Consider the following 27091-nt stretch of genomic DNA (forward strand, 5'->3'; position numbering starts at 1 on the left):
GAAGGCGGCGTCTGGTTGCCCCGGGCGATGTCGTCAAGGGGCGGGGCTGCAAGTCCCACAGCCCGGACAGAGGAAGGGGCGGCGCGGCCGGGCGGGGCCACTCCCGCCTCGCGGTGCGTCCGGCAGTGGGCGGGGCTCCGTTGCTAGAGTAACCGGATGATGGTACTGGTGGTGCTGTGTTCCTGGGGCCGCCTTCCTCACCCATTTCTTTGCGCTGAGCTCCTGAAACTATGGTGAGTGCCAGGGGAGGAAGAAGCAGGGTCCCGCGGCCCTGGTTACGCCGGGCCCCGAGACTGGGCGGATGGGCTTTCAGAGGAGCCCGGTCCCCGCTACCTTCGCCTCGTTTAACAGGCTGGGTGTGTCCTCTTCCTAGCCCTTCCCATTTCTCGCCACACGCTGAAAAATTCCTCCAAAGTGATGTAACCGAGTTAAAGTATCTAGCCTGAGACTGTAAAGCGAGACATTATTTTGAACGAGAAAGTTTATACATTTGCATTGTTCATCTCTTGCATTCAGGTTGACGGTGTTTTCCGCAGCGCACTTCAGTAAGACTATGGGTGTGTGTGTGTGTGTGCGCGCGCGTGTGTGTGTGTGTGTGTGTGTGTGAGAGAGAGAGAGAGAGAGAGAGAGAGAGAGAGAGAGAGAGAGAGAGAGAGAGAGAGACAGAGAGAGAGACAGAGAGAGAGACAGAGAGAGAGACAGAGAGAGAGACAGAGAGAGGGAAGGCACCACTAACCGACCTAAATCTTCCCAGATCTTCCCTTTTCTTCTTGTGGGTGGGGAAACACTGACTCCCAGCACACACAGAAGGGCTAGTTCACAAACATGTACGTGGGCCTCTCTGAAGCTTCTGGAGCTCTTTTGCAGGAGCAAGGCCAAGGGAAACTGAATGAATAGGAATAGGGCTTGCCATTTGTAACAAGCCTAGAGGTGACTTTAATTAGCCCACTGCTTGAGAACACCGTGTACTGGTTAGTTCACTTAATTACCACCTATTTGAAGCATGTAGGATTCAAGTACTAGGAGATAACCAAATGATTGCCTTTAGTAAAAGAGTGCCCCACCTACCACTGTTTGTTTTCATTACTTCTCAGTAAGCAGTCCTTTTTGTTACCCCAGCCTGAACCTGTCCTCTAAGACCTTTTGGAAACTTCACTTTACAAACCTCATACCCCTCCACGATTGTAGATAACAGAATCTAACAGACAATTTTTTTAGCCTTATGCCCCAACCTACGTCATCTTGATCAATAAGTTTATTCTTTAGTTTTTATTTCTAATTTAGAATAAGAAGTGCTTTACTCTTGATTTCATTTGCTCTGGATCTGTCACGGAACTACTAAACTTGTGAGAGGAACAGTTATTTTGCTAATAGCTATTGCTTAGGTCACATTTTACACTCAAATGTTGGATTAAAAAAAATCTTGAGTGAATAAAATATAAGAAAGAATTAGCAAATTGTGTAAGAGCCTTCAAAATATTCCAGGAGATGGAGGATGGAGTGCACACATTACAACCAAGAGGTCAGAAAAGCCATTCTAAATGGTTGATTTCTAAGTATTGCAATTGTCTACTACAATTTTTGTAGTGGCATAGGGAGGTAAAAGTGCTGGTAAGGCAGGCACGTGTTGTATTGTGCCTGCCTTGCATTTTTCATTCAGACTTCTTAGCAATGATAACAGCCAAGTGCAGTGAATGCCTCTCATGGTCTATTTTATACCTTCTCTCCCCTCCCCCTTTCCCTGCCCTTGCCCTGGTTTGACTTTCTGACACTAACTCAAATTGAGTGATCCATGAAGGGCCATGTTAAGAATGGGCTTTTGTGTTGGAGATCTAAGTGATATGAAATACAAAAATATGGAGGAATTGTGCCAGGCAGCACCAGCCAGATCAATGCCTTGAGGCAAGAAAGCACTTGCCATACTTTAGGAACTTAGAGTAAAATGTAAGAAAAGAATAGAAACTGATAGAAGGAATATTGTGGAGAATAGCATGAAGTGTAGCTTGAAGAAGAGGCCAGACTTCTGCCCAGTCACATACATGCAGTGTTTCTCAAGATAGATTGTGTTCCTCTACTGTCATTAAAGCCGTTTGTGGTATATAGTCAGAATTTAAAAACAAGTATAATAAAAATACTATTCATTGTTCAGGTTCTGGGACTTGAATGTAAGACCTGACATTCTCACTTAGCTTTTACTCAAGGCTAGCCTCTACCACTTAAGCTGTACCTTTAGGTTTTTGCTGGTTATTTGGTGATAAGATCTTGTCTTTTAGATTTGTCTGTCCATGCTGGCTTCAAACTGTAATGTTCAGATCTCGGCTTCCTGTGTAGGTAAATTACAGGTGTGAATCACTGGCATCTACATGCATATTTATTGCATGTAGTAAAATGATATCTTTCATGATTTTTTTTTCCAGACCTGGGCTTGAGCTCAGAGCCTGAGCACTGTCCTTGGACTTTCTCAAGGCTAGAGCTCTACCACTTGAGCCTCAGCACCATTTCCAGCTTTTTTCTATGTATGTGGTACTGAGGAATCGAACCCGGGTCTTCATGCATGCTAAGCAAGCACTCTACTACTAGGCCAAACTCCCGGCCCCGATTGTTTTAAATTGTACATTATATGTTGTGTGTGTACTGGATTAAGATGTAAAATATATTTCTTTCTGTGAATTATAATCCATAAACTCCAGATATAATGTACTTTGAGCAACATGTACTTTAAAGGCAAATAGTTGAAATCTCAAGATATACAGATAGACCTTATTCCTCTTTGGAAATAGGGATGGTGTTATTCTATTGTAGGAATTAGCAAAGCCTAAAATTAACTAGTTAATATTTCAACTTTTGCTGTGCATCTAGTTCTCTGCTTACATCATTTACTGGATACCCTTTGAGATAGAATGAGTATATTGATTTTTTTTTTTTTTTGTGGGTCATGGGGCTTGAACTCGGCATGGACGCTGTCCTTGAGCTCTTCAGCTCAAGGCTACCACCCTACCTTTAAGCCACAGCCCCACTTATATTGATTTTTTAATTGATTTTTTTTTAAAATGTCCTACCAAGGGCCGGGAGTTTGGCCTAGTGGTAGAGTGCTTGCCTAGCATGCACGAAGACCCAGGTTCGATTCCTCTGTACCACATACATAGAAAAAGCCAGAAGTGGTAGAGCTCTAACCTTGAAGAAAGCCTAAGGACAGTGCTCAGGCCCTGAGTTCAAGCCCCAGGACTGACCAAAAAAAAATGTGATACCAAGAAATTTAACCCAGGACCTTATGCATGCTAGGCAAGCACTCTACCACTAAGCCACATTCCAAAACAAGTCCTGTTTTCCATAAGAAATCTCACCCAGTGCGTTTTCTGTTGGCATTAACTGAGCATTTGATTAAACAATCTTACTGTCTAAATAGCTCTAGCATTTTTAAGGAGTCTATATTCAAAAGCTGTCTAAATGTCTACAAAAGCTGTCTAAATGATTCCAGTTTCAGGACACTGTTCAAGACTTTTTTGTTAGATGTAAGAACTTGTAGTTATGGTAATGCACTACTCAATTTATGTTTATTTTCTGATACTAGACACTTTGCTTAATTAAGTTACTATTGTTATTTCTATTATCTCATCTTGTGTGCTGTGCTTTCATATTTCTTTATTATTTAAGATATATTTCCATACAAGAGGTATATCTTTGTGATTGTTGTTCTTTTTGGGGGGCCAGGGAGGCAGTCATGCATGCTAGGCATGTCACTAGGCCAAACTCCTGGCCACGTGATTGTTGTTCTTAATGTACTATTTGAAGTTATTTCTTTTCCCTTTTTTTCTCCTTATGGTTAATCTCATGCAGTTACTGTATCTGACTTCATTACGTGGTATATTGTGTATACATTTATTTGTTTATTTGAAATAGGAAAGGGAAAGGGGGAAATAAGATGATTGGGAGGGGATGGGGGGAAGGGGAACAAACTCAAAGAGAAGGGCTATCAAGTTTCAAGAAGTAATGTAAACATTACCTGATGAAAAGTAATTATAACCCCTCTAAACATTATCCTGACAATAAAACATAATAAAAATACATTTCCATATTTGTGTATATTACCTATTAGGTTTCTGACCTATGTAAATTTAATTTTATCCTTGTTTTCTACTACTCTAATATGCACAGGTACATACCTGTGTGTGTACATGTATGTGGGCTACATGTTTATATTTAACTTATTCCACAGTATCAATGTAGGATGATTAAAAACATATTACTTGTTTATAATATATTTATATACTTATAATACATTTATTTGCAAGGTGTTGATTATATTAGATACACTGCTTACTAGTTATTTTCTCCATTTACTATATCATGTGCATTTTTCCAGATTAGTTTTGGGAATTATATGCTATTGTTTCATTTATTGTGATGTAATCAATCCATATTTTCAATTTTGTTAACATCATAAATAACATGCTTTATGTACGTCCATAATTGTGCCTTTAGAATAAATTATAGAAGTAATTACATAGTGAAAGGCTATGCTCATTTTAATGCATTTCCAAATTACCCTCCCAAAAGCTTTACCAACTCATACTCTGTTAGCAGAACCTTATCATTCTTGTTTCTCCAAAACTCTACATTACTGTTCCTATATATTACATACATTTATCTAATGATTGATGTTTTTTTAATGTCAGTCATGGGGCTTGAAGTCAAGATCTGTGCACTGACTTTGAGCACTGTTTTAAGGCTGGTTCTACTACTTGAGCCACAGTGCTACGACTGTTTTTTTTTTTTTTCTTTTCTTTTTTTTTTCTATTGGGTGGTTAATTGGAGATGTTTTATAGACCTTCTGGTCCTGGCTTCAACCTGTGATTCTCAGATCTCAGCCTTCTGTGTAGCTAGGACTACAGGCATGAGCCACTGACATCTGACTAGATTTGATCTTTTAATAAAAATGGCATTTTTTTGTAGAATGTCAAGAAAGATTACAGAATTGTATATCCTATAAACTAAAGGCATTGTTAATACTTACCTAAAATATTTCTCAGTAATTTTTCCATGTATAAAGTACTTAACTGTCTGAATATAATGAAGAAAATAAATTCAGCCTTTCTGTTTTTCATAAGTAGATTATTTAGGCCTTTATTGTTTACCTATTTTGAAGAAGCAGCCGGTGGTAGCACAGAAGGACTGATGCTAGAAATCTAAAATTTCCCATATTTATTCTAGTTCTGGATTCAGTATTTATAGGCTCTTTGTTTTATAAACTTACTGGATAGTTTCTTGTCCATAAAATTGGAGCAATGTTTTTCTGCTCCTATTACCTTAAGGTATCTTTATGAAGATAAATAGGCAGTGTATGTGAAAGTAACTTACAAAATGTTTTCTTCATATTAACTGGATTGATATCTAATGAGAAGATAGGAAAAGTAAAAGGATATTAAAATCTTAAATACATTTCAGAAATGAATGCTTGAGACGAATGATATTATTTGATTTTGTGATCATTGAAAAATTTACTTTTATATAGTATGTTCCTTTTTAAAAATTTCTCTGTTAGATTGATTTTTTACTAATGGAAGTAATAAAAAAGGCCAGAGTATGGGAGATAGCAGGATAGGGCTTCAGCCAGTTGTAATAATTCATATACTTTGTAGGGAAAGAGTAGGTAAAAATGCTGGATATATATTCAGCAGACTTTTCATCTGAGATTTATACATTTCTACTCTTTTTAAATACATTAGTTGGGAACATATATTTTTATTGATAGTAGTCTCAAGAGATCATTATTCTATAATTTGTTCTGATAGTACAATGGAGACAAATTAGACCCAGGCTGTTTTTTGGTACTTAGGTTCAGAAGTGGGGCTTTGGAAAAGACTGAAAATTCCTCCATCTGGTGGCAGGTACAGTTTTATCACATATGTCAACTACCTTGCTCAGTCACTATTTTTTTTTTTTTTTACTGTATGTGCCTTCATTTCTAAGTGATAATAGTTGTGTGTACCTGACAAAAGCATTGCAAAGTGACCACTTTTAAAAATGATGATAATGCCTGACATTTATAAAGTATTTTCCATTCTCATGGTGTTTAATCCACAGATTGTTTTTGTAGGTAGCTGTTGCATGTATAGGTAGATCTATGACAAATAGAAAGTAAATGCATATCTTCCAAGGAAGATGAAAAATGCACTAAAAAACTGTAAAGAAAGGAAGTTAATGTTTTATTGCAGTGCTAGCTAGCTGTTACTTGACAGAAATCAGTATGGAGGACCATTATTGATCAAATAATTTCAAGCACCCTAGAAATATCTACAATTCTAGATCAAAAGCAGTGGGATTTTAATCGCTGGACATTTCTTTTTTTTTGCCAGTCGTGGGCTTGAGCCCAGGGCCTGAGCACTGTCCTTGGACATTCTCAAGGTTAGAGCTCTACCACTTGAGCCTCAGCACTATTTCTTGCTTTTTTTCTATGTATGTGGTACCAAGGAATTGAACCCGGGTCTTCGTGCATGCTAGGCAAGCACTCTACCACTAGGCCAAACTCCCAGCCTCACTGGACATTTTTAAAGACAGGATTTTACAGTATAGCTTAGTTTCATGAACGCATGATCCTCTTCCCTCAGTCTCTATAGTGTTAGGCTTATAAGTAACGCCACCATAAACAATGATTTTAGGTTCCTATGATGTAGCAGGTACTATTCTAAGCACCCAGAATATACGGATGTATAGCACCTTCCCACCTTTATGGAGCTAAAATATTAACGGGTATGGAGAAATGAACAACCATGTGATTTCTTGTGTTGATAAGCGTTATGAAAAAAAATTTAGAAGAAGAAAGAGTGAAGGAAGTAGAAGATGGGGGGTATTAAGTTGGATAGTCATGGAAGCCTCTCCACATCGTTATTTGAGCAGAGACTTGAAGGAAATGATGGTATAGAGGCATATAGGTATCACAGCAATAAAGTGGAGCAGGGCAGACTCATAAATCTAGATCCTTGAGGGGGAAGCCTGCTTGATTTGTCCAGGAACCAGAAAGAAGTCCAGTCAGACTAGACAAGAGAAAGTGAGAGAGCAGATGGCAGAAAATGAGGTCAAGAGATAACCTGAGGTATTATCTAGTCATTATGAAGTTGTAGATTTAGAAGAGAGTTGTGGCTTTTTGGTGGTTAATTGAAGATAAGTGTGCCATGAACTTTCCTGCCAGGGCTGGCTTTTTAACTGCAATTCTCACACCTCAGCTTCCTGCACAGCTAGCATTACAAGTATGAGCTTCTAGGGTTCTCCTCATGTCATTGGTTTTCTTTTTGCTTTAAATAGTTTAAAATCTGAATTATTTTTTAGGTGTTAGAAATCAGAGGAAGAGAAATATCACTCATCTCCCATGACCGTGGCTGTTTGAATCTGATCATCTTATCAGTGGCAAAAGTAGAAATAAAACTCTTTAAACCTAGGTGGGGCTGACTAGGGGAATGCTAAAATAATTCAGATTTGATCATTTTCATATGGAAGGAAGGGATTAGTTAGAGAAATGAAGGTGCCGGTTCAGTCTATGCTAACTTTTCATTAACACATGTAAAATGCTGATCAATGGAGAGGATGTTTTAAAGCCCAGAGAAACTTATTAGCTTATAAATCAGAATGGCAAACCCATTTCTCATTGCTAGTTAATATCTATGAGCCATTAAATACTTAATTTTTTAAAGATCTTTTTGTATTAGGAAACAGTCCAGTTTTTAGCTGAAAGCCACTGGCTCAGGTCTGTAAACCTAGCTACGTAGAAGGGTGAGATCTGGAAGGTTGGGGTTCAAATCCATCCTGGGCAGAAAAGGAACACAATGCCTTCTCTAAAAATAAGCAACAAAAATTTGGGCTGAAGGTATTTCTCAACTGGTATAGCACTAGCCAAGCAAGCAAGTCAATATAGTGCAGTACTACTGAATTCAAGTTACTATAGCATCAGAAAAAAGGGAAAGTCCCAGTTTCTAAAAGCCTCCACGGTTATACTGCTAGACATAGAACTTTGGTAGAACCTTGAATTGAACCTCCTTAGCCAAGAAATCTTCCTAGTTTACCACAAATGTGCCCAAGATGTTTTTTCTTAACTTGTGAGGAATGATTTTGTTCTTTCATACAGCTACAGAGAGAAATGGAGGATTTACAATTCTTTTTTGAGGGCCTTCAGTTGGATAGGATAATAAAGTGGTTGGGTGTTTGTAAGATGGTTGTATTGTCTGGATATGTTGGAATCAGCATTGAACACTAGGTGGCACGCTTACACCATTGGATATATTAGGAAAAATGAAATTTACAGGAAGACAATATACCCGATTCTTTTTTAAATATGTCTATATCAACAGAACCTTCTCTGTTTTCTTATCCCATGTGTCTGTTGCAATACCTGGCAAAGGGAAGTCATTAATATTTGTTGATGGAATGAATGAACTCAACATTTAAGATCTGACTACATTTTAATAACAGGTGTATAGATTCTGCTTTTTTCTTCTTTTCTTCTTTCTTTCTTTCTTTCTTTCTTTCTTTCTTTCTTTCTTTCTTTCTTTCTTTCTTTCTTTCTTTTTCTCCTTCCCTTCCCTTCCCTCCCCTCCCCTCCCCTCTCCTTTCCTTTCTTTTCCTTTCTTTCCTTCTATCTTTCTTTCTTTTTCTCCTTCCCTTCCCTTCCCTTCCCTTCCCTTCCCTTCCCTTCCCTTCCCTTCCCTTCCCTTCCCTCCCCTCCCCTCCCCTCCCCTCTCCTTTCCTTTCTTTTCCTTTCCTTTCCTTCTATCTTTCTTTCTTTTTTGCTGGTAGTAGAGTTTGAACTCTGGGCTTGGGTACTGTCCCTGAGTTCTTCAGCTCAGTGCTAGCACCCTACCCCTTGAGCCACATCGCCACTTCTGATTTGCTAGTGGTTAATTGGAGATGAGAGTCTCCCGGCCTGGCTTTGAACCACAACCCTCAGATTTCAGCCTCCTGAGTAGCTAGGATTAGATTCTGCTTTTTAATTTATCCTCTCAATAAGTATACAGTGACATCTCTCACATGCCATGCAGATACCTAGTCCCTTTAGTTATACTCTTGAACAAAACAGATATTTTATTAGGAAAAATGTGTAATAGAAATAATACAATTTAAAGGGAGATTGACAAGGTCAGAGTCTGCAAATTTTAAGCAGACTAATGTGACTAAATTGTTATTGTTGAGTCGTGGCTGCATGTTTTGAGAATATAAGGGCAGGGATGACGAGAGAGACTATTACGAGACTATAGTCAGAGAGTATGACATTTGGAGGAGGAGGATTGTAATGGGGGTAGAAAACTAGTTACAATTTGTATATACTTTGAAGGTAGATCTAACAGGATTTCTTTTTTTCCTTTTACAAAAAATTGTAATTAATAAAAGGCTTACAGTTATATTCACCAGATAGGAGGTACAATACTTCACACCCATTGATACCCCTTCTCATGTTTTTGTCCCTATTTACCTCCCCCCAACTCCTCCCCTCATCTTGTTTTCCCCCCTTCCCTTTGCTCTTTCAAATAGACAAATAAATGTATATACAATATACCGGACAACAAGGTAAGATACTGTAACAATATGAGAATAGCCAAGGGACAACAAAAGAGATGAGAAATAACCTAGTGCATTACGAAAAACAGTCACACATTATATGGCTCTTGTTTTCATATCCTGGAGGTCCTTTCATTTAGCCTCATCCTGTATGGCCTTACGTATCTAGGTTTTGCCCTGTTGTGGACTCCTGTTAGGAGAGTAAAAGTTTATACTAATTATGACAAACGAGGGAAACCATTGAGCCTGTGTTCCTTTGAGTCTGGCTTACTTCACTTTATATGAAATTTCGAAGTCTTTCCGTTTCCTTACAAATGGGGTGATGCCATTCTTTCTGTTGTTATTAGATTTCTTGATCCTGGTCATTCCAACTGGAGTGAGGTGGAATCTCAGAGTTGTTTTGATTTGCATTTCTTTTATGGCCAGAGATGTCAAGTGTTTCTTCATATATCCATAGGCCATCCTTATTTCTTCTTCAGAGAAGACTCTCTTTTAAGTCTTTGGCCCATCTTTTAATGGGATGGTTGTTTCTTTAGAGATTTAGTTTTGGAGTGATTCAATTTTTTGAGCTGTTGATATATTTTAGATATGAGGCCTTTGTCCGCTGTATGGTTGGTGAAGATCTTGGCTTACTCTGTGGGCTTTCTATTTAGCTTGCTAGCTATATCCTTTGCCATACAGAAGCTCTGCAGTTTAATGCAGTCCCATTTGTCCAAACTTTCTTTAATTTGTTGTGTTTCTGGGTCTTTATTAAGAAAGTTTCAGCCTGTGCCAAGGAGACCTAGTGTATCTCCTATTCCTTCTTGTAAAGTTTTCAGTGTATCTGCTTTTACCTCCAGGTCTTTGATCCATTTGGAGTTAATCCTGGTGCAGGGTGACAAAGAAGGATCCAACTTTAGTTTTCTGCAGGTGCTTAACCAGTTCTGCCAGCACAACTTGTTTAAGAGGCTGTCTTTCTTCCATTCTATTTTTTTGGCTCCCTTGTCAAAGATTAGGTGGCCATAGGTCTGTGGGTTGATTTATGGGTCTTGAATTCTATTCTATTGGTCCTCAGTCCTGTTCTTGTGCCACTACCAGTCTGTTTTGGTTACTATAGCTCTGTAATAGAGTCTAAAGTTTGGAATTGAAATTCCTCCTGCGCTGTTCTTTCTGCTAAGAAGTGTTTTTGCTATACGGGGTCTTTTATTATTCCATATGAAATTTTGGATTGCCTCTTCTATTTCTTTAAAGAATGACATTGGGATATTGATGGGTATTGCGTTGAATTTGTAAATAGCCCTTGGCAAGATTGCCATTTTCATGATGTTAATTCTTCCAATCCAGGAGCATGGGAGGCTTTTCCATTTCTTCACTTCTTTTTTTTTTTTTTTTCCATTTCTTTACTTCTGCTTTAAGTTCCTTTGTCAGGTTTTTAAAGTTTTCATCATAAAGATTCTTTACATTCTTAGTTAATTCCTAGGTACTGTATTTTCTTTGAGGCTATTGCAAAAGGAGTTGCTTTCCTGATTGTTGCCTTATTCTCTCATTGTTGGCATAGAGGAAGGTGGTTCATTTTTGAGGGTTACTTTTATACCCGGCTACCTTGCCAAGGTTTCCAATCAGCTCAAGCAACTTGGGACTGGAGTCTATAGGGTTCTTTACATACATAATCATGTCATCTGCAAAGAGGGAATGTTTCATTTTGTCTTTCCCTGTTGGGATCCCCTTTTGCTTGCTTCTTGTCTTATTGCTCTGGCTAGGAATTCTATTACCATGTTAAAGAGGAGTGGACAGAGTAGGCATCCTTGTCTCATTCCTGATTTTAGAGGAAATGGCTTTAGCTTTTTGCCATTAAGTGTAATGCTAGCTGTGGGTTTGACATATACAGTCTTTATTATACTGAGGAATGTTCCATGGATTCCTAGTTTCTCCAGAATTTTAGCATAAAGGAGTGCCTAACAGGATTTCTTAATGACTAGACTTATTGTTTGAGACAATAAATCAAGGATGGACTTAATATATGATTATTTATTTATTTATTTATTTATTTATTTATTTATTGTGGGCCATGGGGCTTGAACTTGGCCTGGGCACTTTCCCTGAGCTCTTCAGCTGAAGGCTATCACCCTACCCCTGGACCTGAGCATTGTCTCTGAGCTCTTCAGTTCAAGGCTACCATGCTACCCTTGAGCCAAGCGTAACTTCCCGTTTTCTAGAGGTTAATTGGAGAGAAGAGTCTCAGGTTTTTTTGTGCTCAGGCTGGCTTTGAACCTTGATCTTCAGATCTCAGCCTCTTGAGTAGTTAGGATTACAGGCGTGAGCCACTGCCCCAGCAAAACATGATTTTAGCTAGGTGGTGTTGGTTCAATCCTGTGATCTAAGCATCTGAGGATCACATTTCAAAGCTAGCCCAGGCTGGAACGTCTGTGAGAACCTTATCTCCAATAAATTACCAAAAAGCTGGCAGGGGAGTTGTGGCTCAAGTGGTAGATTGCTAGCCTTGAGCACAAAAGGATCAAGGATAGTGCCCAGGCCCTGATTTCAAGCCCCAACAATGGCACACATGCATATAAATGGTATTTATATGAGTTTATATGAGTTAACTGAGTTTAGAGGGTGCATCAAGGATGAAGTTAAAAGATGAATTAAAAGTTTTGAAATGAGCAATAGCATGGGTATTTAATGTTAATACAAATGTGAGTGACTAATGAAGTATCATAAAGGTACAGTTTCATAACTGGGATCAGTTGTTAAATTTTGGGTCTATTTAGATAGAGATATCTGTTCAAAATCTAAGAGACAGATAAGATGATATATGAACCTAAAATTTATAAGAACTCTATCTTGAGAGCTGATGATTATATTTAAAGCCACAAAAGTAACCCAAACAATCAAGAGAATGAGTGTAGCTAAAGATTAAACCCAACCCATATAATTACTCTGTGCTATCAAACACTTAAAGATTAAGTAACAGCATTCTCACAAATTCTTCTGGAAAATGGAGGAACAAATGCTTCCCAAAATATTTCGCATACTTATACCGAAGCCAGATAAATATAAACAAACTATAGGCCAACATCCCTCATGAATATAGACATAAATATCCTTCATAAAAGTTCAGCAAACTAAATTAGTAAATATAATATACTATATTAACAAACTAAAGGACAAACCCACGTGACCAGTAATACAGAAAAGCATTTCATAAAAGACACTACTATTCATAATAAAAATTCTTAGCAAATAGGGAATTGAAGTGGACTTCTACCAGAGTATGGAGATAAAATTTTTTTTAATGTCAGTAACATACTTATTGAGGAAAGTGTGAATGCCTTCTTCCTAAGATTAGGAACAGAGCTGGCATGTCTGTTCTTAACAGTTCTTGCTGTTTTTATTACAGCATTGTACTAGATAGCTTATTATAACCAGGTAATAAAAATAAGTAAAAGACATTTATATTTAATAGAAAGAAACAAAACTATCTTTATTGATAGTTGGCAAGATCCTTTGTGTAGAAATTCTAATCTATAAAAATGATATCACAAACAGGTTCAGCAAGTTTTCAGAAGACACAAAGCCTGTATTTCTGTATGTAATAGTCCCCTCATATCCATGTAGGTCATGTTCCAAAACTTGCAGTGGCAGCTTGGAGCTCTGGATAGCATCAGACCTTATATATATATATGTGTTTCCTATGCAATTATACTTATGATAAAGTTTATAAATTCCTCATAGAAGAAACTATTACCTGACTGTAAATTATAGCACTTGTAATAATATGGAATAATAAAAGTTATGGAGATTTGGTCTTTGTCAAAATAGCTTACACTGTGCTCACCCTTCCTTTGATAACTTGGAGTTAGCACAGTGCCTGGGTCATGAGATGAGGGTGGATGACTAAGCCCTCATCACACTGGCAGTCTGAGGTGTGGCAGGTGTCCGCTTTTCCTTCTTTACAGTTTCATAAATATAAAATGTTCAATTTTAGAACCTAATAACCACAGCGTATAATTTTTTTCTTTACAGCTTCTGTTTAGTGTATCCAAATTAACCAGCATTACTGCCCTTGAATTTGAGAATCATTAAATAAAGTAAGAATTTCTTGAAGACATGTTCTACAATATAGTCTCATAATCCAGACTGCTACTAGTTAACTAATGGACAGGTAGCATCCACAGTGTGGGTGCACTGAACAAAAAGATGATTTATGTCCTGGCTGGGATATGTCTGGATAGCATGGGAGTTCACTAACTGCAAGCAATTGTAAACTTACAAATTATTTGTTTCTAGAATTTTCTGTCTAAAAATTTTGCATCATTATTGACAACAGTAAGTGAAACTGGAAAAGTGAACATTCAGACAAGAGGGAACTACATTATTATAAATGTAATGTAAGAAGACTGTAAGTCCCATTCACAAAAGAATTGAAGAAAACAATACTTAGAATTATTTTTAGCAGGGGGTGGAAGATTTATGCACTGGAGCCTACAGAATGTTCAGTAAAATGAAAAGACCAAAGTAAACACAGAAATACCATGTTCAACAATTGGAAGACTAGAATTGTTGGGGCCAACTCTCTTAAATTGGTAAATAGATTCAATGCAGTCCTTCTTAAACTCATAGCAGGTATTTTTGCTGATGTCAGCAAGCCTATCTTAAAGTAGATATAGAAATATGAAGGAGTCAAGTTAGCCAACATGGTTTTTGAAAAGAGCAAAACTAGAAGACTTACATTTTCTGATTACAACTCAAACTTATTATAAAGCTTCAGTAGTAATCTAGACCATGTGGGAGCAGCATAGAGATAAATTTATAGAATGTGCAACAGAATTAGGGTTCCAGGTATAACCTTCATGACAAATGGGCTTTTGACAAACTTGTCAATGCCACTCCATCAACAAATGCTACTGAGACAATCAAAACCATATGAAAGGATAAATAACATTATCTTACATCATGCATGAAAACTAACTCAAAGTTGTTCACCTACATAAACATAAGGACCCAGAGTATAAATCTCATAGAAGAAAAGTACAGAAATAAATCTCTGCAATACCAGGCGAGGCAAAGCCTTCTTGGATATGGTACCGAAACTACAGCGACTAAAGCTTTCCAACTCGTTACCAATGAAAATGGTTTTTAACTAGCAATGTGAGGCACAAAGGAGTTCTACTCCAAGGTATCAGCCTAAGCCTAGCTTGACACAGATATAGATAGACAAATGGGAATACTGAGCAGTTAGAAGGGACTACTGACAAAAATTTGGACAGGAAGCATGGACAGGGGATGGCAAGAGCAGGGAATAATTACTACCTATAGACTTGTCCAGACACAGGATAGGTCTATCAGAGTAGCTGTGTAGAAATGCTGTCAGACATGGGCTATGATCTTCAACCAGTGGGAATAATTTACCATTGTGCTGGAGTTTGACAGGGAGAAGTTAGGAAAACAAATGGTTTGACCTCTGTTCTTTTGATCTTCAGCATTGTCTCCCACTAGTCAAATCCATGTGAGCCTCAGGGCAAGGGATGGCAACAGAGGTCTTTGATCAATTCATCAACTTACCTGGCCATGTCCAGTGCAGAATGGTGAAAAGCTGAGTTTTTGGAGAACTAATGGAAAAGGTTTAGCATATCCATTTGCAGGCCCGTGGTGCAGTGACTGTGGAATAAATGCAGAATAAGATTTGAGCCAATGAACTTACTAGTTGTTTGGACCAAAAAACTCATTTAGATGGTGAGGTGATTTTTTTATACCCAATTAGTCAATTTTATAACTGAGTATAATTGCTCAAATATTTTCAGGTCACTATTAGATCAGTTTCTTTTTGATTCAGACCTCTCTCTCTCTCTCTCTCTCTCTCTCTCTCTCTCTCTCTCTCTCTCTCTCTCTCTCCTCTCTGTGTGTGTTTTATATGTGTAAATGTGCTTTATAAGGACTTAAATAGGGCCTTGCACTTTTTTCCCCCTTTCTTTTTTTCTTCTGACTGGCACTCTACCTCTTGAGCCATGCTTCAAGTGTGGCACTTTGCCAGCTAATTGGAGAATAAAGTCTTGAGAACTTTTCTGTCTGGATAAGCTTTTAACCTCAGCTTCAGATATCAGACTCCTGACTTAGATAGGATTATAGGCATGAGCCACCAGTGCCCAACCTATTTTTCTCTGTTTTGAAATATTTTGGTTCAGTTAATTGTTGACAAGTTGTCCTTGATGGATAACTCCTGTCGGGGAGTTATTAGTACTGTGTCAAGTGTATTCTTTTAAGGAGCTAGCCAGAGAAGTCAAATTTGTCAAAAAAGGCAAGGAAAAGTTCCTTCAATTTTTTTTCTGGAAATATTGCAAGCAGGTACAAATAAATATTTATTAAGCCTCAAATAACTTTTAGGCTCTCTGAATATTAAAGAGAAAATTTTTGCTCTTTTATCAGAATTTATTGTTCACACGTTTACTCCTTTTGGATCTTGCTTTGGGTATTTAATTTTTTTAAAGATTTCAAAATATCCTTGAGATTCAAAAGCAATATCTGATATAGTTACTATCTTTTTGCAGCTTTTTATTTAGTTAGAGAGCTTGTATTGTGCCAAGAAATCAGACGTCAACCTTGAGTGCTCCACTGTGGGAACATGAGCTGGCCGATGTGGAAACAAAGGTCCTTGTTAAATGGTGCTAGTTAACAACTCACATAAATTTGCCAAGTCCCTTATCTGACCTTCTATTTCCTTATTGCTAATATCCCTTTGATCTCTGGTCTTCTGTGAAAATCAAATTCCAACTATGGAAACATCAATTGGCTAGTGTTGGTCTGGGAAGACTTCACAAATGTGTTCACTTTAAGATGTTTGGCAAAGTTCACCCTTGCTTTTCAGAAAGGTTTCCTTTGATACAAAGTGCTTGATAGTTTTTTTTTTTCCCCTAAACATAGTATAATTTATAGAAATCAGGAGGGACTTTTAAGGATCTACAAATTGCAAACTAAGAAAGCTTTAAAAAGCTCTTTCTGAAAGGATGGTTCATTGTTTTTCTGATTTATACTTGTTCTGTTGAAATCTTTATTTTTTTTAACTTTTCATTCTTCCCTTTAAAAAGAATATGCAAGGAATCAGTTGAAAGTATATTCTGAAGTATCACAGGTTGTAAAACACACTATTTTGTGTTTTGATAAATACATACACATACACACATATCTATTTTCTTTTTTAATTTATTTTTTATTGTCAGGATAATGTATAGAAGGGTTACAGTTACTTTTGTCAGGTAGTGGGTGCATTACCTCTTGCACATTGATACTCCTTCTTACGTTTTTGACTTTTTCTCCCCCTACCCCCTCCCAATCATCTTGTTTCCCTCCCTTCCCTATTTCAAATATACAAATAAAGGTACGTACAATATACCCAGATTTATCTCAGGTGGGCTTTAAAGTATAGGTCTTCCTACCTTGATCCCCTGAATACTGGCATGCACCACCATGTCTCACTATGCTCTGTTTACTACAGCATTGACTCTTCTCTGTAAAGACAAAGAAATATGTATTCTAATTGAGATATTATTTTAAAATGATAATTTAGCAGGGTGCTGGTGGCTCATGCTTGTAATCCTAGCTGCTCATGGGGCTGAGATCTGAGGATTTCAGTTTGAAACCAACCAGGGCAGGAAAGTACTTGAGACTTATTTCCAATTAATCACAGAAAAATCCTGGAATGGCACTGTGGCTCCAGGGCAGAGTGCTAGACTTGAGCAAAAGGAGCCCAGGGACAGTGTCTAGGCCCCGTAACCAGCAAAAATAAATAAGTGAATAAAATAAAATGATAACTTAAAAGATAGTGAAAATAGATGGAATCCCCATGTTCAACAATATAATTTTGACTTAGTGTTTTGAGAATTTAATTGTAATACAATTATTAGTTAAGTTTAATAATTCACTGACTTTCCTTCTCATATACTGTCACTGTAACTGAGACTTATTAAGATGAAGTTGGCAAATCAGATCCTCTGTATGAAGACTCTTGAGCTCTCAATCTGTTTGTTTGCCTTGGCCAGGTAAATTTATGAAGGAGTAACATTGTACAATCTTACTAACTCAAGACTGCTTCTGGTTCTGGCCACACTTGAGTAAGATTTATATTTACCACAATTCAATATGAGAAAATAATTTGTCTTCTAAAGCAATCTTCAAGGGAGACTCTGTAAAGGACAAATATAAAAGATCTTTATTCCTTAAAGATCTAGCTTGTAGTAATAGGAAATGTAGCCTTTAGGTTGCTGCATTTCTGTTTCTATGGACCATGGCAGTATCTAAGTATGCAATGGGGATTCCTAGGCTTATTTGCCTACTATATCTAATTCATTTTAATGATTCACTATATTCTCAGAATGTTCGAGGCAAAATGAAGTTTGTTCTCTGGAAACCACATTTTATTTGCCCTTACTGGAAGCAGCTGGCCCAAGGTTTTAGAATGTGATGATTTCTTTTATAATCCTATAATGTCATTCAGGCTGATGTAGGTACCTGGAGACTCAATCTAAATTTCAAAAGTCTGTTGAACTGTAACTTTTATCATCTATACTCCACAGTGTCTATGCAATCACACAAAAAACAGATAATTGTCATAAAACAGGTTAAGAACAGTTACTGACTCTTAAATGTATATATTCTGGAAATTGTTGTTATTAGGTCAAGACATTTCCATACAATATATTATATAAACATCCATTTTATATGATTTTAAGCAAGGGGCATTTATGTATAACTGGAAATACTTGGTTGTTTCCTGTGAAATAATTGCATTATAAAATACATTGTATTTTTTCAATATGTTGTTAGAATTACAAGTCTGAGAAGTGTGGCCTGAGTTTTGTTGTTGGTGTGTTGTTGATTTGTTTTAGTGGAAGATTATGTTGAAAAGGTCTAGTTGTCCATTCTGGGGATGTTGCAAACAGTGCAGTGTTTATGGACTGCTTACTTCTCTTTCTGGGAGGCTCATTTTCAATACTTTTAAGGATAGTGGCTAAATAGCATGGGATTTGGAATCACACTGCCTGGGTTTACCTGTTGTTTATAAGCTGGCAATTTTGGGTAAGATTGTTTGGTTTTTGGTTTAGGATAGTACTGAGGTTTGAACTCATGCGTGACTTATACTTACTAGGAAGGTGCTCTACCATTGAGCCACACCTCTAGCCCCTTTTGTTCTACTCTCTTCTGTTCTTTCCTCGTATGGCTTTCTTGCTCATGACTGGCACTCCAGTCTGGCATGTTGTTGGTTAATTAGAAATGGAATCTCTAAGATTTTTCTGGGATGGCTTTGAACTATGATCCTCTAAGTCTTAATCTCCATAGTAGTTAGGATTACAGGCATGAGCTTGATAAGACATGTGTGATTTTTTTTTTGTCATTTATTAGACTTGAACTCTGGGCCTGGGTGCTGTCCCTCAGCTCTTCAGCTCAAGACTACTACCCTACCATTGGGCCTGGGCGTTGTCCCTGAGCTCTTCAGCTTACCACCCTAACCCTTGAGCCATAGCACCACTTCTGTTTTCCTGGTGATTAATTGGAGAAAAGAGTCTCACAAACTTTAATGCCTGGGCTGGCTTTGAACTGTGATCCTCAGATCTCAGCCTCCTGAGTATCTAGGATTACAGGCGTGAGCCACAACACCCGGCAACATATATATTGAATTGTAGAGCTTCTATATGAAAAAGGACATAGCTAGCAAGTTAAATAGAAAGTCTACAGAGTAGGAGAAGATCTTTACTATCCATACAAGAGACAAGGCCTAATATCTAAAATATACCTACAGCTTAAAAAGTTGAATCTCTCCAAAACAAATCTTCAAAGAAGCAACCATCCCATTATAAGGTGGGTTAAAGACCTAAAGAGAGTCTTCTCTGAAGAGGAAATAAGAATGGCTTATATACACATGAAGAAATGCTCCATATTTCTGGCCATAAAAGAAATACAAATCAAAACAACTTGAGATTTCATCTCTCTCCAGTTAGAATGGCCATTATCAAGAAATCTAAAAACAGATGCTGATGGGGATGTGGCCAGGAGGGAAAGCTACTACACTGTTGGTGGGACTCTGCCACTCTGGAAAGCAGTATGATGGCTCCTCAAAAGCCTAAACATGGAGGCTCCCTATGACCCAACAATTCCACTCCTTGGCATTTACAGAAACAAGGACATGCTAAACTTACTAGCACAATGATGTTCACTGCAGCATTATTTACCATAACAAAGATATGGAACCAATCCAGACGGCCCTCAGAAGATGATTGGATCAAGAAGATGTGGTACTTATATACAGTGGAATTCTATGCTGCCATCAGAAAGAATGACATTGCCCCATTTGTAAGGAAATGGAAAGACCTGGAAAATTCATATAAAGTGAAGTAAGCCCGACCCAAAGGAACATAGGCTCAATGGTTTCCCTCATTTATAATAATGAGTACACATCTAGGACTCTCCTAGCAGAAGATCATAATAGCTCAAAAGCTGCATACATAAGGTCATATAAGGATGAGACTAAGCGAAATGAACTCTAGGATACAGAAACAAGAGGTTTATCTTTGTTCTTAATGTACTGTTATTTCTTTTCTCTTTTTTCCCTTATGGTTAATCTCATGTGATTATTGTATCTGACTTTGTTATCTCGTATATTGTATGTATGTTTATTTATTTGAAATAGGGAAGGGAAGGGGGAAAACAAAATGATTGAGATGAGATAGGGAAATAGGGACAAGAGCATGAGAAGGGGTATCAATGTGCGAGAAGTAATGCACTCACTAACTGACAATACATCTATACATTACCCCAACAATTAAAAAAAGCCAATATGGAAACAAGAAGAAAGACTTTTATAAATGTCTTATATAATCTTTTGACTAATGAATACTTTAAATATGCCTTTTGGATGATTGTAGAAATAATAAAACTTTGCCTTTACAAAGTACGCATAGCTGAGTTCTTGTGGCTCACGTCTATAATCCAAGTTACTTAGCTGAGATTTGAGGATTGTGGTGCAAAGCCAACGTGGGCAGCAAAGTCTTGTTCCCCACTAAACTACCCAAAAAGCTGGAAGTGGAGTTGTGGCTGAAGTGGGAGAGCATAGCCTTGAGCTAAATGAAGGTCAGGGACAGTGCATAAGTCCTGAGTTCAAGTTCTACCACTGGCAAATAAGACCAAATAAGATGATGCTAAGCACAATGAACTCCAGGATATAGAAACAAGAGATTTTTTTCATCGTGGTTGTTACTTTTAATGTACTATGTGAAGTTCTTTTTCTTTTTTCTTCCCCCCCATTGTTTATCACCTGTTGTCACTATATCTGATTTTGGTGCCTGGTATATTGTATATATGTTTATTTGAATTAGGGAAGGGAAGAGGAGTAACCAATTGATGAGACAAAGGACAAAGGGTGAACCAGTGTAACAGCGACACTCACAAGACAATATGTTGGAAATGAACTTCACAACTTGGGCTTGGGGAGAAAGAAAGTGGGAGATAAACATGGAAGTGGGTAACAATGCTGGACAAGAAATGTACTCACTACCTTATGTATGTAAATGTAACCCCTCTGTACATCACCTTGACAAGAAAAACAAAACAAACTACTCATTTACATTATAATTTATGAATATGACCGTAACCATAACCAGATACATGTATTTTTGCCATTTTCAGATATTAACATTAAAAAAACACCTAATATCTGATTTTCAGTTGGCAAATCCAGAACTAATAACAAAACATCTATGTAACTCCTGTATATCACCCTAACAGTAAAAATAAGTAAATATAAAAGAAAAAAAAAGAATCAGGCCGGGAGTTTGGCTTAGTGGTAGAATGCTTGCCTACCTTGCACAAAGACCTGTGTTTGATTCCTTGGTACCACATACATAGAAAAAAAAAAAAAGCGGGAAGTGGTGCTGAGGCTCAAGTGGTAGAGCTCTAGCCTTGAGAAAGTCCAAGGACAGTGCTCAGGCCCTGAGCTCAAGCCCAGGACTGGCGAAAAAAAAAAAAAAAAAAAAGAGAGAAAGGTGAAGAGGATGTGAAGAACAATTATGATTAGAACTATTTTTTTCACTTTCATGTTGGGAGATATTCATAGAGAAAAAGGGTAAATTTTTACTCATTACTTCATTTTATTTTTTTGTCCTAAAAATCCAAGTCTCACCATAGGAAGCTTAAAAGACCAAGGGCCCCAGCTGTTGCATCCTGAATCCCTGGTTGCTTTCCAACTTTACCCAGCTAGTGACTGGAACTGGTTTGCTAAACCAGACCGCTTCCTGGGACCCAGGCACTCTGGGGCAGCTCACTGGGGCTTCTCTTACAGGCTTGCTCCTTGTGTATTCCACTCACGTGTGTGTGTGTGTGTGTGTGTGTGTGTGTGTGTGTGTGTGTGTGTGTGTGTGCATGTGCATGCTTGTGTTTGGTGGAGGAGGTTTGTGAGCTTACTCTTAGGGTTGTGAGTTCATGCCTGACTTTTTTTGCACAAGGCTAATGCTCTAACACTTGAACCCCATCTCTACTTCCGGCTTTTAACTGGTTAATTAAGTTATTTTTTTGTTGATTGTGGGACTTATAACAGGTTACTTTTTATATAAAAGTTTCAGGGCTTGGGGCTGGGAGTTTGGCCTAGTGGTAGAGTGCCTGCCTAGCATGCATGAAGACCCGGGTTCGATTCCTCGGTACCACATATACATAGAAAAAGCCGGAAATGGTGCTGAGGCTCAAGTGGTAGAGCTCTAGCCTTGAGAAGACCAAGGACAGTGCTCAGGCCCTGAGCTCAAGGCCAGGACCGGCAAAAAAAAAAAAAAAAAGTTTCAGGGCTGGGAGTTTGGCCTAGTGGTAGAATGCTTGCCTAGCGTGCATGAAGACACGGGTTTGTTTCCTTGATACCACATAGATAGACAAAAGCTGAGCTGGAAGTGGTGCGGTGGCTCAAGGGGTAGAGCTCTAGCCTTGAGAAAGCCCAAGGACAGTGCTCAGGCCCTAAGTTCATGCACCAGGACCGGCAAAAAAAAGGCTCACTGACTTGCCTGCATAGCCTGATTCCAACCTGAATTTTCAGATCTCAGCTTCCTGAGTAGCTAGGATTACAAGTGTGAGCCAACAGCCCCCAAGTGCACAATCCTATTTGCATGGCCGCCTGTCAATTCTTTCCTTTTTCCCTGGCTCCCTCTTCATTTCCCCTTTCAGGAAATTCCCTTCATGTGATTTTTGCATGTTCAGGCTTGCCTGGGCTTCTGTCTCTCAGAAGTCCTCAAATTCTCCTACTTGTATTAAAAAAAAAACAAAAACAAAAACTGCCATGCAATTACTAAGGATAGAAAGAAATTATAACTTTGACAACAATAGCTAAATGTTGCCAGATTCTCAAGTTTAAGATAGTTAAAACTTACTGCATTTGAACTTCTCAGCACTTTTTCCCCATGTTGTCTTCAGGAAGATGGAATCCTTTCAGTAATCAGGAGGTCATGTTTTAAAAAATGTTGATTTAGGATAATTGCATGACTCAGAAATATATTAAAGAGTTTACAACTCATCTTTGAAGTAAGAAGGGTATTACTAAGAAATTGGCAAGCAATCTCTGAGGCAAGCAAATTAGTACAGTGTGATAGGTAGTAACAGATTTTTTTGTTGTTGTTGCAAATACTTGGGTACTTTTTTCTTTTGTATAACTTACACAATGGTGCTTATATTTTATATGTCAGTGTTAAGTCCTTTTTTTTTTTTCTCACAGAATCATAGTGAGAGATTCGCTTTCATTGCAGAGTGGTATGATCCAAATGCTTCACTTCTTCGACGTTATGAACTTTTCTATTACCCAGCGGATGGATCTGTTGAGATGGTAAATGAACCTTTCTTTGCTTCAAATTGGGAAAGGAGAAAGTGAGGCAGAGACAGGAGTAGGATTGCCTTTTAAAAGCACATTTACAAAATCCATTCTACTGTAATTCGATGTATTTGTTATGATACTGAAACAAGATTATTTTGTTCTGCTTTTTGTGCCTCTACTGGGGCTGGAACTCAGGACCTTGAATTCTCGCTGGGCTCTCTTGCTCATGTCTGGTACTCTACTACTGAGTCACACCTCCAATCTTCCTACTTAATTAGAAATAGTCTTTTAGGCTTTTCTGCCAGGCTGCCTTCAAACTGCGATCTTTAGATATTAGCCTCCTTATTAGCTATGATTACTAGCCAGCCAGACTGAACGTAAGTAATATATTTTAGTAAAAAATATATTATGAATGAATTACATTAGCAAAGAAAGGATTTATAATGTAAAAGTTATGGCTAGATATTGGTGGCTCATACCTATAACCCTAGCTATTCAGGAGACTGAGATATGAGGATGTGTATCAAAGTCAGCCTGGGCAGGAATGTTGGTGAGACTATCTTCAATTAACTACTAAATGGCTGGAAGAGAGCCTTGAACAAAAGAACTCAAGGACAGTGTCTAGCCCCTGAATTCAAGCCCTAGGACTAGTATATACAGAAAAAATAATGACAATTTTTATTTGAATGGAGCTTATTTTGATAAGTCAGAATTAAGATCAATTTCTACCTCATAAAGTTAGCATTCTTTATTAGTAAGTTTTTTGTTTTTTTTTTCCTGTTCTAGCATGATGTAAAGAATCGTCGCACCTTTTTAAAGCGGACCAAATATGATGACCTACATGTGGAAGATTTATTTATAGGCAACAAAGTGAATGTCTTTTCTCGACAACTGGTGTTAATTGACTATGGGGACCAATATACAGCTCGTCAACTTGGCAGTAGAAAAGAAAAGTAAAAGAATTACATAATCCTTCTCATTCTTAAATGAATGTTTGAGCCTACATATAACTGATTTGTATTTTCTCTCTTGTTTTCCTAATGTAGACAATTTTCAATGAAATCATTTTCATGCTATGATATAGTTCTTTAGTAGGAATGAGTATGTGATACCTATAGTGTTAGGTTGTGATTATTTTCTGGAAGAACAGGATAAAGTTTTTATGTGCTCTGTCTTTTTTTATAACATGTGTATCAGTGGGAACTAAGAATATCTGAATGGTATGTTTGATTGTACAAGATGAACATAGCTTAGAAAGAAACGTAAAGACATGGTAGCAGATCCTGTCTCTTAAAGGTCCTACCAACTCCTACTAGCATAGCTTTCCTTGTGATGTAGAGAAACTTCAGTGTAATGTCCTTACCATGTCTCTCTTTGTCAAACTGATGTTTCTGATCCTTAGTTTTGTTTATTTTTATTTGGAAAAGAAATACAGCTTGTTGGAGAAACAGCCAACAATCAAGCTTTCTAAAAAAGGACTTTTGATAATGATGAATACTGATTTTTAGTATTGCCAGAATGATATATTTATTATTTCTTTTTTTGCCAGTCCTGGAGCTTGAACTCAGGGCCTGAGTACCATCTGTCCTTGGGCTTTCTCAAGGCTAGAGCTCTACCAATTTAGCCATAGCACCACTTCCAGGTTTTTCTACGTCTGTGGTACTGAGGAACTGAACTCAGCTCTTCATGCATGCTTGGCAGCACTTTACCACTAGGTCAAACTCCTGGTCCCTATAATTTCTTTTTTTTAAATGTGCACATATCCACTTATACATACTAGGTTGCTCCATAATTCCCTTACCATTTCTAAACATGAAATATTTTGATCTTATTCACTCCTTTAATTCTCTTTTTTATACCTTCATCCTTTTGCCACCTTTTTTGATCTTTTACTTTATATCCTTGATTGCTTTGTTTCCCCAAGTATCCTCAAATGAAGGAAAATATGTAATGCTTCTCTTTATGGTATTGGCTTATTTCACATGGATGATTTCTACTTCTATTCACTTTCCACCATATGACATATTTTATTCTGCTTAAGGACTGCATATACCTAATTGTGTACACGTGCCAAATTTTTTTTAAAAAAATCTATTCATCTTTTGTCAGCATTGGGGCTGAATTCATAATTTGGCCACTGTGGATTGTGCTGCAATAAACATGGAGTGCAAATGTATCTGTAGTAAGCTCATTTTTATTCTTTTGGGTATATACCCAGGACTATACCTGTGTCATGTGATTTTGTGTGTGTGTGTGTGTGTGTGTGTGTGTGTGTGTGTGTGTGTCCTGGGAATTGAACTCAGAGTCCGGTTGCTATCCCTGGCTTTTGTATTCAAGACTAGTGTCTTATCACTTGGGCTACAACTCCATTTCTGGCTTTTTGGTGGTTAATTAGAAAAGTCTCATTAATAGTCCTACCTGTCTTAACTTTGAGCTGTTATCGTTAGATCTCAGCCTCCTTAAGTAGGCTTAGAGGTGTGAACCGTCATCATCTACTTATTTAAATTTTTTATTTTTTAAAAATTTTTGGCCAGTCTTAGGCTTGAATTCAGGGGCTGAGCACTGTCCGTAGGCTTTCTCATGGCTAGCACCCTACCACTTGAGCCACAGCACTACTTCTGGCTTTTTCTATGTATATGGTACCAAGGAATTGAGCCTGGGTCTTTGTGCATGCTAGGCAAGCACTCTACCACTGGGCCAAACACCCCGCCCTATTTAAATTTTTTTAAAGGAATCTTTACACAGATTTCTAAGTGGCTATTCTAATTTACAATATTATCAACAATGTATAAAGGTTTCTTTACCCCCACATCTTTGCCCACATTTGTTGTAATTTGTTTACTTGATGATAATCATTCTGATGAAGGTAAGGTGAAATTTTAATATACTTTTGACTTGCATTTTTCTGATAGCTAGGGACACTGGATATTTAGTACAATGCTAGCTATAAATACATTGTATATAGACTATAGAAGTATGAACCTTCTATTCCTAGTTTATTTTTTTTGTCAGTCATGGGATTTGAACTCTGGGCCTGGGCATTGCCCCTGAGCTCTTTAGCCCAAGACTACTGCTGTACCCCTTGAGCCACAGCACCACTCCTGGTTTTCTGGAGATAAGAGTCTCATGGTCTTTAGTGCCCGGGCTGACTTTGAACCGCGGTCCTCAGATCTCACCCTTCTGAATAGCTAGGATTACAGGTGTGAGTCATGGGGCTAGGCTCTATTCCTAGTTCTTCAGTTCTTTTAATTTACACAGAACCAACTCTGCTTTATTAATTCTTTTTCATTTTATTTTAATTTTATTTGGTTAACATCCTCCATGATCTTTATTATTTTTTCTACTATATTTCGACTTGAGTAGATATTCTTTTATCTAAGAGCTTTCATAGCATCATTATTTATTTCTGTTCTCCTTGATTTTTATATTTTATTGTAAAGGTGATGTGTAGAGGGATAAGTAAGGTCATGAATACATTTCTTTTTGAACAGTGTTATTTCCTCCCTCATTTTCCTCTGTTATGCCCCCCACAGCTTCCGTCTCCCCAATGTTGTAAAGTTCATTTCCAACATTGCGTCTAGTGAAAAAGTTTGAGAGATTCTTACTTTCAATTAACCACCAAAATGTGGAATAGAGGCGTGACTCAAGTGTACCAGCCTTGAGCAATATAGTCAAATGAGAGTGCCAGGCCCTACATTTAAACCCTAATTCTAGAACACAAACAACACGCAC

General features: G+C 37.7%; 1 protein-coding gene across 2 annotated transcripts in view; it reads left to right on the forward strand.

Moving 5' to 3' along the window:
• The first annotated feature begins 9 nt into the window (after positions 1-9).
• The window catches only part of Nme7 (NME/NM23 family member 7), a 131945-nt gene continuing 104863 nt past the window's right edge, over positions 10-27091 (forward strand). The window contains exons 1-3 of one of the 2 annotated variants that reach the window (XM_090340502.1): positions 10-233; positions 23264-23371; positions 24146-24312. In XM_090340502.1, the coding sequence (XP_090196628.1) occupies positions 231-233; positions 23264-23371; positions 24146-24312 (278 nt within the window). In that variant the 5' untranslated portion in view covers positions 10-230. The remainder of the gene's footprint in view (positions 234-23263; positions 23372-24145; positions 24313-27091) is intronic. The other variant, XM_090340503.1, reaches the window with a different exon arrangement.

The sequence above is a fragment of the Megascapheus bottae genome, chromosome 10 (assembly GCF_031878675.1).
Source record: "Megascapheus bottae isolate mThoBot1 chromosome 10, mThoBot2.hap1, whole genome shotgun sequence".
NCBI classification, from domain to species: Eukaryota; Metazoa; Chordata; class Mammalia; order Rodentia; family Geomyidae; genus Megascapheus; species Megascapheus bottae.